Source organism: Homarus americanus, unplaced genomic scaffold (genome assembly GCF_018991925.1).
Source record: "Homarus americanus isolate GMGI-L3 unplaced genomic scaffold, GMGI_Hamer_2.0 scaffold23231, whole genome shotgun sequence".
Lineage (NCBI taxonomy): Eukaryota > Metazoa > Arthropoda > Malacostraca > Decapoda > Nephropidae > Homarus > Homarus americanus.
The window spans coordinates 8123-18558 of NW_024747106.1; the positions used below are offsets into that span (position 1 = coordinate 8123).

At 41.4% G+C, this 10436-nt stretch overlaps 1 protein-coding gene across 1 annotated transcript; it reads left to right on the plus strand.

The window, feature by feature from the left end:
- The first annotated feature begins 257 nt into the window (after window positions 1-257).
- Window positions 258-8117, plus strand: LOC121879471. Its single transcript, XM_042386117.1, has 3 exons — window positions 258-565; window positions 3242-3343; window positions 7993-8117. The coding sequence occupies exons 1-3, from the start codon at window positions 273-275 to the stop codon at window positions 8069-8071; spliced, it is 474 nt and encodes a 157-aa protein (XP_042242051.1). The 5' UTR covers window positions 258-272; the 3' UTR covers window positions 8072-8117.
- Window positions 8118-10436: the final 2319 nt, after the last annotated feature.

Genomic DNA, 10436 nt, shown 5'->3' on the forward strand with positions numbered 1-10436 from the left:
TGAAGCTCAGTAATAACGAAATAACTAGAACAAATGGCTTTAAATTAGATAAATTCCGATTCAGAAAGGATATAGGCAAGCACTGGTTTGGTAATAGAGTTGTGGATATGTGGAATAGGCTACCGAGTGCTATAGTAGGATCGGGGACGCTAGGGAGCTTCAAGACGAAGTTGGATAGGCACATGGAAGTGCTGGGATGGGTGTGAAAGGGATCTGCCCTGTATGGGCCAGTCGGCCTCCTGCAGTATCCCACTTTCTTATGTTCTTATGTTATGTTTACTTCATTATCATCATCATCATCAGAAGCCCCTCCCGTAACGCTCTCCAAATTTGTTCTCAGTGTGTGGGTTATTTGTACACCCCACCGGCTGCCCGGAGTCGGTGGCTACCTAACAGTTCGCTGTAATGGACGATGTCGCCGATTCGGCAGGATTAATTTGCTCCATGCATCGTGGGGGCTAGACCCCAGACTCTCGCCACGTGTTCGACTACCACCAATCATAACAGCGGTCGTCAGTTGTGAGACGCCAGTGTCCTACCCTGGGGCACGCCGTACAGTTATATGGTCCACAGTGTTTGTTGTATATGATTGGGGATAATTATTGTTGGGTAGTGAACCCATGTAATTTGTTTGTATCAGCAATAACGTGTTGTGTGTTGTGAGTGCATTTCATAGGTACTAACAACAGTCTAGTGAAGGTATCAGATGTATGTTTGCCTGGTAATGTAATGTGATGCCATGTAACACCAGTAATGTTGTAAGAAGCGAGAATATCTGATTGGAGTTGCAGCTGAGAAGCCAAGGAGTTGATCTTTGTAGCTGTATGTAATGTAACACCAGTAAGGTTGTGAGAAGTAAGAATACAGTATCTAAGTGAATTGCAGTTGAGTAAAGCCGAGGAGTTGCACCTTGGAGTTGTATGTTAATGACATCATTTTCCCTACTTTGATTTCATATTAATACAACATTTCTTAGAGTATATTAGGGGTATTCATTTCTTTTTCCCAGTATCCACCTTTATTCTGTCCAAGTGACCTTGATACCAGAATTACAATACCCATGTGCAGACCCTCGCCATGCTACCAAAAGAACTGAAGTTATGAAGTAACCATGAAATGATATATGTAGACAACCAATGAAAAAATATGACAGAAGTATGAAATAAGTATAAGGGAGAGAAGAAAATTCCCGTCTTTAAGGGTGGCCTTGGTGGTTCAGAAGTAGAGATCCGCCGCCCTTACAATGGTGGCAGCGTGCCCCCGCCCTTACATCCGTCACAAGTGGGGTACCACAGAGCAGTGCATTGGGCCTGTTGTTATTTGTTTGCTTCATAAATTACATGCCTGATGCTACTGTATACATTCCTCAATACAAATGTTTGCGGATGACGCCAAGTTATTTCGGGAAATTAAGAACCAAGTAGACTGTGAAGAGCTGCAGAAGGATCTCTGTGAGCTTCAAGAATGGTCGAAGAAATGGCTGCTAAGATTCAATGTCACGAATTGTAAGAGGCTGCACCTGGGAAGTACCAACGTTAAGGAGGCGTATCATATGTCCCAATGGGACGAAGAAACTGTATTGATTAAGACTGGAGGTGAAAAGGATCTTGGTGTGTATGTTGACAAGTAACTGAAGTTCTTGGGCCTATTGCGAGAAGAAGGTGAATCAAGCAACTAAATTATTAGGTCTTATAAGAAGGCCGTTCAGATATCACTCGGAACGATCTTCAAGAGTGATGTGCTTCCCCGTCTAGAGTACTGTCACCCCGTCTGGTCCCCGAGAAATGCTAGGGACTGTCAGTTGATTGAAAATGTCCAAAGGAGGGCCACCAGACTGGTGCCTGCACTTCGGCATCTCAGCTACCCTGAGAGATTAGAGCGCCTGCAATAGCCTAGCTTATGTTACAGGCTGGCAATGGGGTTATCTAATTGAGGTGTATAAACATCTGAAAGGGCACTACTCAGTCGATTGTCCTTACCTGGAACTGGCGGACGTTCGCCCCACAAGGGGTCACAGCTCAAGGTTGGAGAAGCCACTAGTCAAGAAAATTGTGAGGGGTAACTTTTTCGGAGTGAGAGGTGTGAACTCTTGTAACAATCTGCTAGAGTGTGTTGTGACGGCACCGAGTGTGAGCTCTTTCAAGGCCAGACTTGACAAGCATTGGAGCAGGTCAGATACATTCAGGAGCCAGTGCATGCCCAGTACTTGCCAACAGTGCATAACAGAGACGTGACCGATCGCCCAAGCGGCTACCGAGCCGATCAGTGATCAAGAGGATAAGAGCAAAAGTAAAAGTATGAATAGTGCTGAGTTTACTCTATCGTTGAACATGAATAGTACTGAGTTTACACTCGTTGAACATGAATAGTATTGAGTTTACACTCGTTGAACATGAATAGTGCTGAGTTTGCACTATAGTTGAACATGAATACAGAGTCTTACTGATAATAGTTTGTTTTTTTACTATGTATTATATAATTATTATAGTGGTTACTTTAAGAGGCTCATTCATGATTGAAGCAAATAAGTCTTCGAAACATCTGAGGTCAAGGAAATAAAGACGTTCATCATACCCTTGGTGTCACACGTTTCAGATTTCTTAAATATTCCTTCCCATACTTAGTTTATTTATCGTTTTTCTTTAATTTTAAATCCCCATTTCTTCACTCACTCATTCATTGTCGCTCATTCATTTGCTATGTTGTCTCATTCACTCATTCATAATTCATTCTGTCACCCATTTATTTACCAATTCATCCTGTCACCCACTCATTCATTGTCACTCAATTATTAATTAATTCCCTTATCCTTTCATTATCGCCAGCTTCCCCCGGGTGGAGGGATAGGTACATAACCATCCCCTTGCCCCTCCACCTCTCAACCAAATTTCATCTACAGTATCTCTAAGACTAAAAATCCCTAAGAAATTTATCAACATTGAAGGTACCTTAGGAGTGGATGTTCCTTCTCCTTCGACTCGATCCCATAAAATACTTACTCATATTCCCATCATTAGTTTTCTTTTGCAACGATATTAGTTCGTAGAAGATTTATTCAGCTTTCTGTATTCTGCTTCTATGACGATTAAACAACTGGACTCATCACCTTTGAGTAAGAATGAAAACAACATGAAAAAGATGTCGATGGATCTATAGAATCTTAATATATAAAAACAATTGTATTATATAATTTTGTTTCTTTTGACTCATGAGTTTTATTGATAAATCTTCCCTTCGTCAGGGGGTTCTTACAGCACCATGATGACCAACAAGTTCGACGAGCTGCTCACCCAGCTGGGGACTGGCAAGTGGAACCTGATCTATTTCATCGGCTCAGGCTACTGTAAGTCTTTTACTCTCTTAATCTCACAAAGATTTTTTTTTTTTTAACTTTTATGTTCCTGGATGGTGTTCGTGGTTTCGCTAATAATAATTTATTTCCTTAATTTTCTCATCGCCTGTTAACATTTTATAGAAGTCTTGAAAAATTACCAGTGTTAAAGGGAGTACTAAGAACGATGCCACTAAACCAATAACACATCAAAGGACATGACCTAAAGATATAACCTAACCTAAACTAAACTACCTCAGGAATATTAAAACATTTAAGCATCATAGAGTTCAGAGGACAAGAACTACCAAGTGTAACCTAACCAAAGTTACCACAAGATCATTAGGTCTGGTTAGGTTTGTTGGATACAGTACGTACAGGTAAGTGGTCCTGTTCGCTGTGCTTTTTCACCACTGGCTATCTTGTTATCATTGTCTCCTTCCCATCCCCTAGTCTTATCAGTTAAACCTTGCAGTGGCTACAACAGCCTTTTACGTGTACGAGCATAGACAAGTTTCTCAAATCTAAACCTAACCGAACCTTGGTAGTTTATCCCAGGACACAACAGTGATCACTACCCTATTATAAATTTCCTCGTCTGGGTGTTTCTATTACTGTTTAGCTTTCCAGTATACTGCGCTAAAATGAATGCAAGTAATCTCTCCCGAATCCTCACTAAACCGTGTCTTTAATATCCAACCTTCCATGACAAGACTTGTGCGATTGCATTATAAATATTATACTCGTCCATTTCTGACTCTAGTAGTCTTATGGTTGTTTTGTGCATCTGCTGGTTTGTATATAAACGGTCTATTGTCTCTCATACTTCATTTAATGTTTATATGTAGCCTAAGCAGTATGGATCTCTGTCTCAGGTTCCCCTTAACCCTATCTTACCTGACTCAGGTTGATCGGCAGTCTGCATATATAACACATGCATATCGTATTACACAAAAAAATAGTGCCATTTTTTTTTATTACGGCTTACCTTATGCTTCCCTCTATCACAATTACTTCAGTGAAAAACATTCCGAAATTTATTTATTTATCGGCTAACTTTTGTGATTGTCTATGTTGTTCATCAGTTCAGTGCTTTACTCGCCTAAGTTACACATACTAGACGTTTCCAGACCGTCATCATACCCGGTCTGTCTCCCACATGATGCCAATATTGGAAAAGTACCACAAGTTAGACTTTTTCTCTTAACGACGACTCGTAACCCAGCTTAACCAGATAATCCTTAAGTTATAGGTAGATTTGGCCAGTTAATGGAGCTAGAAAAGTAAAAGGCTCCGTGGTTCGGTTCCTGGTATTTCTTCACATTTATCACTCTGTCCGTTCTCATCGTAACCTTTATGGGAGTTCCCCCCTCGTTACCGGTACTTAAGTCTAGTTCTCTCTAAATGAACTATACTTTACTGTATAGTTCATTATTCCCTGCACCCTTGTCAGCTCACTAGCACTCGTGCGGTTACGCACTGTTGGCAAGTACTGGAACATGTAAGTTGCCAGCAAAAGTTCTCCCACAGCCCTGTGTATCAAGTTGTGGGAGGACTTTTGCTGGCAACTGTTCACTACCAGTATTGGCAGGCTATTCCAAAAGTTCACAACATTTATTCCAGCAGTTTTCCATATATTGATAGCTTCTTCAAAGTAAGGGTGTGACCTCTAATGGGACAATTGATGACGTACTAACATATCTTGGTAAGACAAATGTCTAGACTCTAAGTGACCCTCCTTTGGACGTTCTTAATCAATTGGTCATCTTTGTTTACTTTGGAGACCAAACAGAATCACAGTACCCCAAGTGAGGAAGTCCCACACGTTAGAAGTCTTATAGAGAGACGGACTAATTATGTACTGGATCTTCGCATTAATTTTATTACCTTACTGGTAAGATTTTCTTCTCAGAATCATCCGGCGCTACATCTACTGTAGTTTCAGTTGGGGCAATATCTTCGGCATGTTGGAACAGTGGAACGTTTCCCGATACTCTTGTATTTCAAAGTATTGAATCTCAGCAATAATCAGCATTCATTCTTTGAACCGTGTTTGAAGGTGATAGAGATTGTTTTGTTATGTTTCACAGTCAAGGTATCTTTTGCCAATACAGCCTGTACTTCCAACAGCCACGTCAAGCTGGAGCGTCCACTCATAAACCCTTGTTGGCATTCCCACTACCTAGGGCTGTTCCTTTGTAGATGGTCCGCCATGTCATGGCTTACAATGCTTTCTAGCACTATCCCATAGGCATATAACCTTATACTCGTGGTTTTGTATTTCGATAGCGTTGTTTTCGTCACAGTGCAACACCATTCAAACGCAATATAATTTTGTCTACTTTTCAGTCTCTAAAAGTATCATTGTTGTTCTAGTAGACAGTATTTCCCAAGGTCCTGTTATAATAAGTATAGTACTCCAGTCGCTTTGCCGTCAACATTAATTGTAAGAATGTTATTGATGACTGACAAAAACATCTTTCACCAAGGTTTCTGATTATCAGCTGGCGCCAGTAACCTAATCGGTGTGCGTAACTAATGGCGCCTGAGATTCTAATCTTATCAAATTCTGAGACACTTAAGAGCAAACACATCAATGACAATTATCTCTTTTTTTTCTAATCCTTCTAAGCACCCACTGTAAGAGCGGGGGCGGCTACTGCTTGCTGAGCCACTGAGGCCACCATTTGTAAGAGCGCGCAACACAAGCTGCCACCCTGCGAGGGCTTGGCACTCTTACAACAACTTACGTAAATACTCTGACCTGGTAGAGTGACGTGAGAGGAAGGCCCATGGGTTCATGTAATTATAGTATCGAGTATTAGGGAAAGAACAACGGTGAATACTGTAGGTGAATCATAGACCCACATACAAATACACTGTTTATTGAAACACAAAAATGGTTACAGAAAAGACGTTGTATGCACCCAAAGTAGGAACTCCTGGTACCATGACCTCAGGCTCAATTTACTTGTACCTCTACTGGGTGTACACACACCAAAACACACATAAACTCTTACAGCACCTTTGTACCAATAAAACCAGCGGCACCTGCCAGTACAACACTCAATACCTCAGGGGCAATACTCCAGCGGCCACCTTGGGGGTCTCATCACCAAGTGACACCTTCCAACAAACTCCGATAATCCCGGTGGACTAACACCACCACACCAACAGCCCCACTGAGTTATGTACTGTACTCATCCACCAATGATGGGGCTGGCAGTAGTTTGGGGGCTTGACGATCCAGGTTCACCACAGGGGCAGGGCGTTAGGGGAATACTACCCCCTATGGGGCCCATGGGTGGTAGTGGAGCTTCTGACGGTCGGGGTTCAAGGGGACACCCGACTCCACTGGACCTCAGACATCTCTCAAGACTAGTGGATGCGTCATCCACGCTACAGACATGGCCTAGGCTGCATTAGGGACCTGTGGGAGGGAAGCGTGGCGGCTCACTCACTGTTTATAACGAACCTCAACGTTTCAAAGGGACATTAATGACATAAAATACTTCACTCAAAGCACATTAACTACGTTACTTTAACACTTGCACAATCAAACTATTAGTTAGGTCAAATCACTTAAAAATGGCGAATTACAACACTGAGAAAGTGGAATGACCTACCTGTGGGAGGGAAGCGTGGCGGCTCACTGATGGTTAAGCTGCCCGCCGCCTTCCACCCACGCTTAAGTCACGGATTCCACCTACTCAACCATTTCACTGAATTACGTTACTGTAACACTCTGACGTTTGAAACTGAGACTACGAACTCAGTTCCATTCCCAACTATTATCTTTACAAACAATGCTCTGACTGAGCTATCAAAAGCAAGAATTAAATTGATCACAAAAGGTAGGATGGCAACAGGTCCCAACATGCAATGCCTTGCTACAACCTGAGGAGCAGATTTTAAAAGGTTCCTTTCCAGGAATATCAACTCATTTCTCAGTTAACCTCCCTACCACAATTTCACTATGATTATCAGTCTCTGCTAATCATAGGTGGAAAAAAAAGGGTTTACAGGTTCTCGACGGCAGCGGGGGATCAGTGGTAGAAGCGGTATCGTTCTTGCCTCGCAAGCGAGATGTCACGGGTTCGATTCCCGGGCCGGTGGAAGTTGTTTGGACTTACTCCCTAGCACCCATTAGTCCCTGTTCACATAGCAGTAAAGTAGGAGGTACTTGTTGTAAATCGAAAGTTGCGAATTCGTATTCAGGGAGTTGTTGGAGCTTCCAATGACTTGATGACATAAACCACTGACTCTTCAGGCTTCTACGCCCTTAACTCATGAGACATAAAGGCAAGCATGAACTTAGCATGTTTCCCTGTTGGGCGCTGTAAACGCTTCTGCGCTTCACCTTACACGAGGATGTAGGGGAGTGCCCAATATATAATAAAAAAAAATGTTCTCGGTAGCAGAAAGAGTTTACAATTGGTCAACAAACATATGACATCTCGATGACCTCGTCAAAGAAACAGGGAGAACGGAGGACATTCCCACTGGGAGACTCAGAAGGTTTTGTGGACGTGTAAGCGTAATATGGATCATTAGTTTAACAGGGTAGCCGTCATTCCGATCATGACACCACTAATACCAATCGTCTAATTTATGAATGTACTTGAAGGTGTAAAATTAAACCCCTGTGTGGTTTATCACAGGGTACTTCCTCCTGCCGTCGCAGACCTTCAACATGATGTTCTACGCCCCAGCAGTCAACTACACGTGCCTGCCACCTGAAGGAGAGAACATTACTCACATATCAGAGTAAGTGAATGCCTCGTACAGCTTGATCTTCTCGTACTGTACATTGTTGTTACTGGCCTCTCTGTCAGAAACATCAGTGTGACACTTAGGAAACATAAATTTCAGTTAAATGATGTACTGGATGTAAAAGCTACGAGAACATTGACGCCCAATTTAATGACAATTGATCATGAATTTTTGTTAATTTAAAGAGAGAAAAACTTATCTTTTCATAAATTTTCTGTTGAAGCTAATTATGACGCAGGTTGATGCCACTACTGCGCTGTGTACCAGTATTCATTTCTATGATAGCACACGTTAATTAATATCTAGACCGAAGCACCTCCTTTAGCATGACTTCACTACTTACGAAATTTTCTAATTCTACGTGAACCCTCAAGTGATGCTGACAAACTCTACCTTGTTTGTTCTGCACAGTGCAATTGTATACTAAATACACAAATACACACGCGACAGGAAATGGGAATACAATGAACAACAGAATATGGGAATACAGTGAACAACAGAAGGTGGGAATACAGTGAACAACAGAAGGTGGGAATACAGTGAACAACAGAAGATGAGATAATAGTTAAAAAATTTAGATGAACCAGATGTTATGTCCAGGTTGCTGTAACACTATGGTTATGGCCACTTATAGTTAGTCACTTAATTACGCTCGAAGTGGCAGGGAGTTTGTTGAAACAACCGATTCGCTGTTCTTTATTTAGTCTAATAATTTATATATACACATAAAATATATTTACGGGAACTGTAACTGAGAGCTGCCATGAGAGAGATATATACAGTACTTGCACTTTGTCGTATAAACAGAATGTATCTGAAACTTGGGGTGTGCAGACATTTACTTACAAGACAAATGCTCACAAGGCATATATTCACAAGATAAATACTCACAACTTTAATGGAAAGGTTAGCTTAGGTTAGGTTAGGTTAGCTTAGCTTAGGTTCTTCTTGTGAGTATATGCCTTGTGCTGTCTCGTGAGCAAATGTCATGGAACCGTTACTTGGAGCTCAGACTCCCTGAGCACCGTGGGGAGAAGACTGAAGTCATCATTTTAGACCAGGGGTCTTCAACCCCATTTATCTGGCCGCAGAGGGTGACATGACAACGATAACACTCACAAAATATGATCACGAGATCTAAGGATGATGAGATCCACAACAATTTAAATAATGAGTTACTCAATGCACAAAGGCAGAACATACCATACAGAAAACTCAGATCAAACAACAATGACCCTAAATGGATAAATAATTATTTAAAGAATATTACTGGACAAAGGAAGGTTATAGGTAGGAGAATAAATCGTGGTGAAGTTCACCTCCGAGATTATTATAAGGTTTTGGCCAGTAGGGTTAAGATCGAAATAAGAAAAGCGAAGAGGAATAATGAACTAAAGGTAGTCAAACCCCAAGGGGTTCTTCCAAATGTATAAAACTAAAACACGAGAAAAGATTGGACCAATACAGTCGGAAACCGGCGAGCTTACTGATAATGACGGAGAAATGAGCAATAATCTAAACATATATTTTTCAACAGTTTTCACCACCGAAAATTGAAACATGATACCCGAGGCACCGATTATATAGAGGTAGTGAAAAAATAGATTAAGCGAGATAGTAGTCACTAGTAACGGTGTTAATAAACAAATAGGCAAGCTAAAACCTAATAAGTCATCAGGTCCCAGTAAGATATTTGCCAAAGTATTAAAGGAATGTAAGGACGAACTTGATATGCCCTTAACATGTCATTAAAAACGGGTGTAGTACCAGAATCCTGGAGGATAGCGAATGTGATACCGATTTTCAAGAAGGGAGATAGATCACTATCCTCTAACTACCGTCCAATCAGTCTAACATCAAGTGTAGGCAAATTACTGGAAGCAATAATTTCAAACTAAATCACCTGGGGAAGCACAAGTTGATCAATGATTCCCAACATGGCTTCACAAGTGGTCGTTCGTGTCTGACACATCTATTAACATTATTTTCAACTGTTTTCGAGACAGTGGATGACGGACACGATTATGATGTGGTATACCTCGACTTTAGCAAAACCTTCGACATTCCCCCCCACGAAAGACTAATTCGAAAGTGGAGGCTCATGGAATTGGAGGAGATATTCTAAAATGGATTAGAGCGTGGTTACAGGATAGGAAACAGCGAGTAAGCATTAACGGCACTAAATCAGATTGGGGTAACGTCACTAGTGGAGTACCCCAAGACTCAGTACTTGGACCATTTCTATTTATTATATGTATATAAACGACATACATTAGGCATAGACAGCAACAAAAGTAAATTTACTGACGACACTAAAGTAGAGCCTGTAATT

Bases quoted from the DNA above. Each gene is read 5' to 3' on its own strand.
- LOC121879471 (XM_042386117.1), top strand. From the start codon at position 273: ATGTTTACTTCATTATCATCATCATCATCAGAAGCCCCTCCCGTAACG. The intron at 566-3,241 runs GTCCACAGTGTT...TCCCTTCGTCAG, and splicing joins GCACGCCGTACAGTTATATG to GGGGTTCTTACAGCACCATG. The intron at 3,344-7,992 runs GTAAGTCTTTTA...GGTTTATCACAG, and splicing joins TTTCATCGGCTCAGGCTACT to GGTACTTCCTCCTGCCGTCG.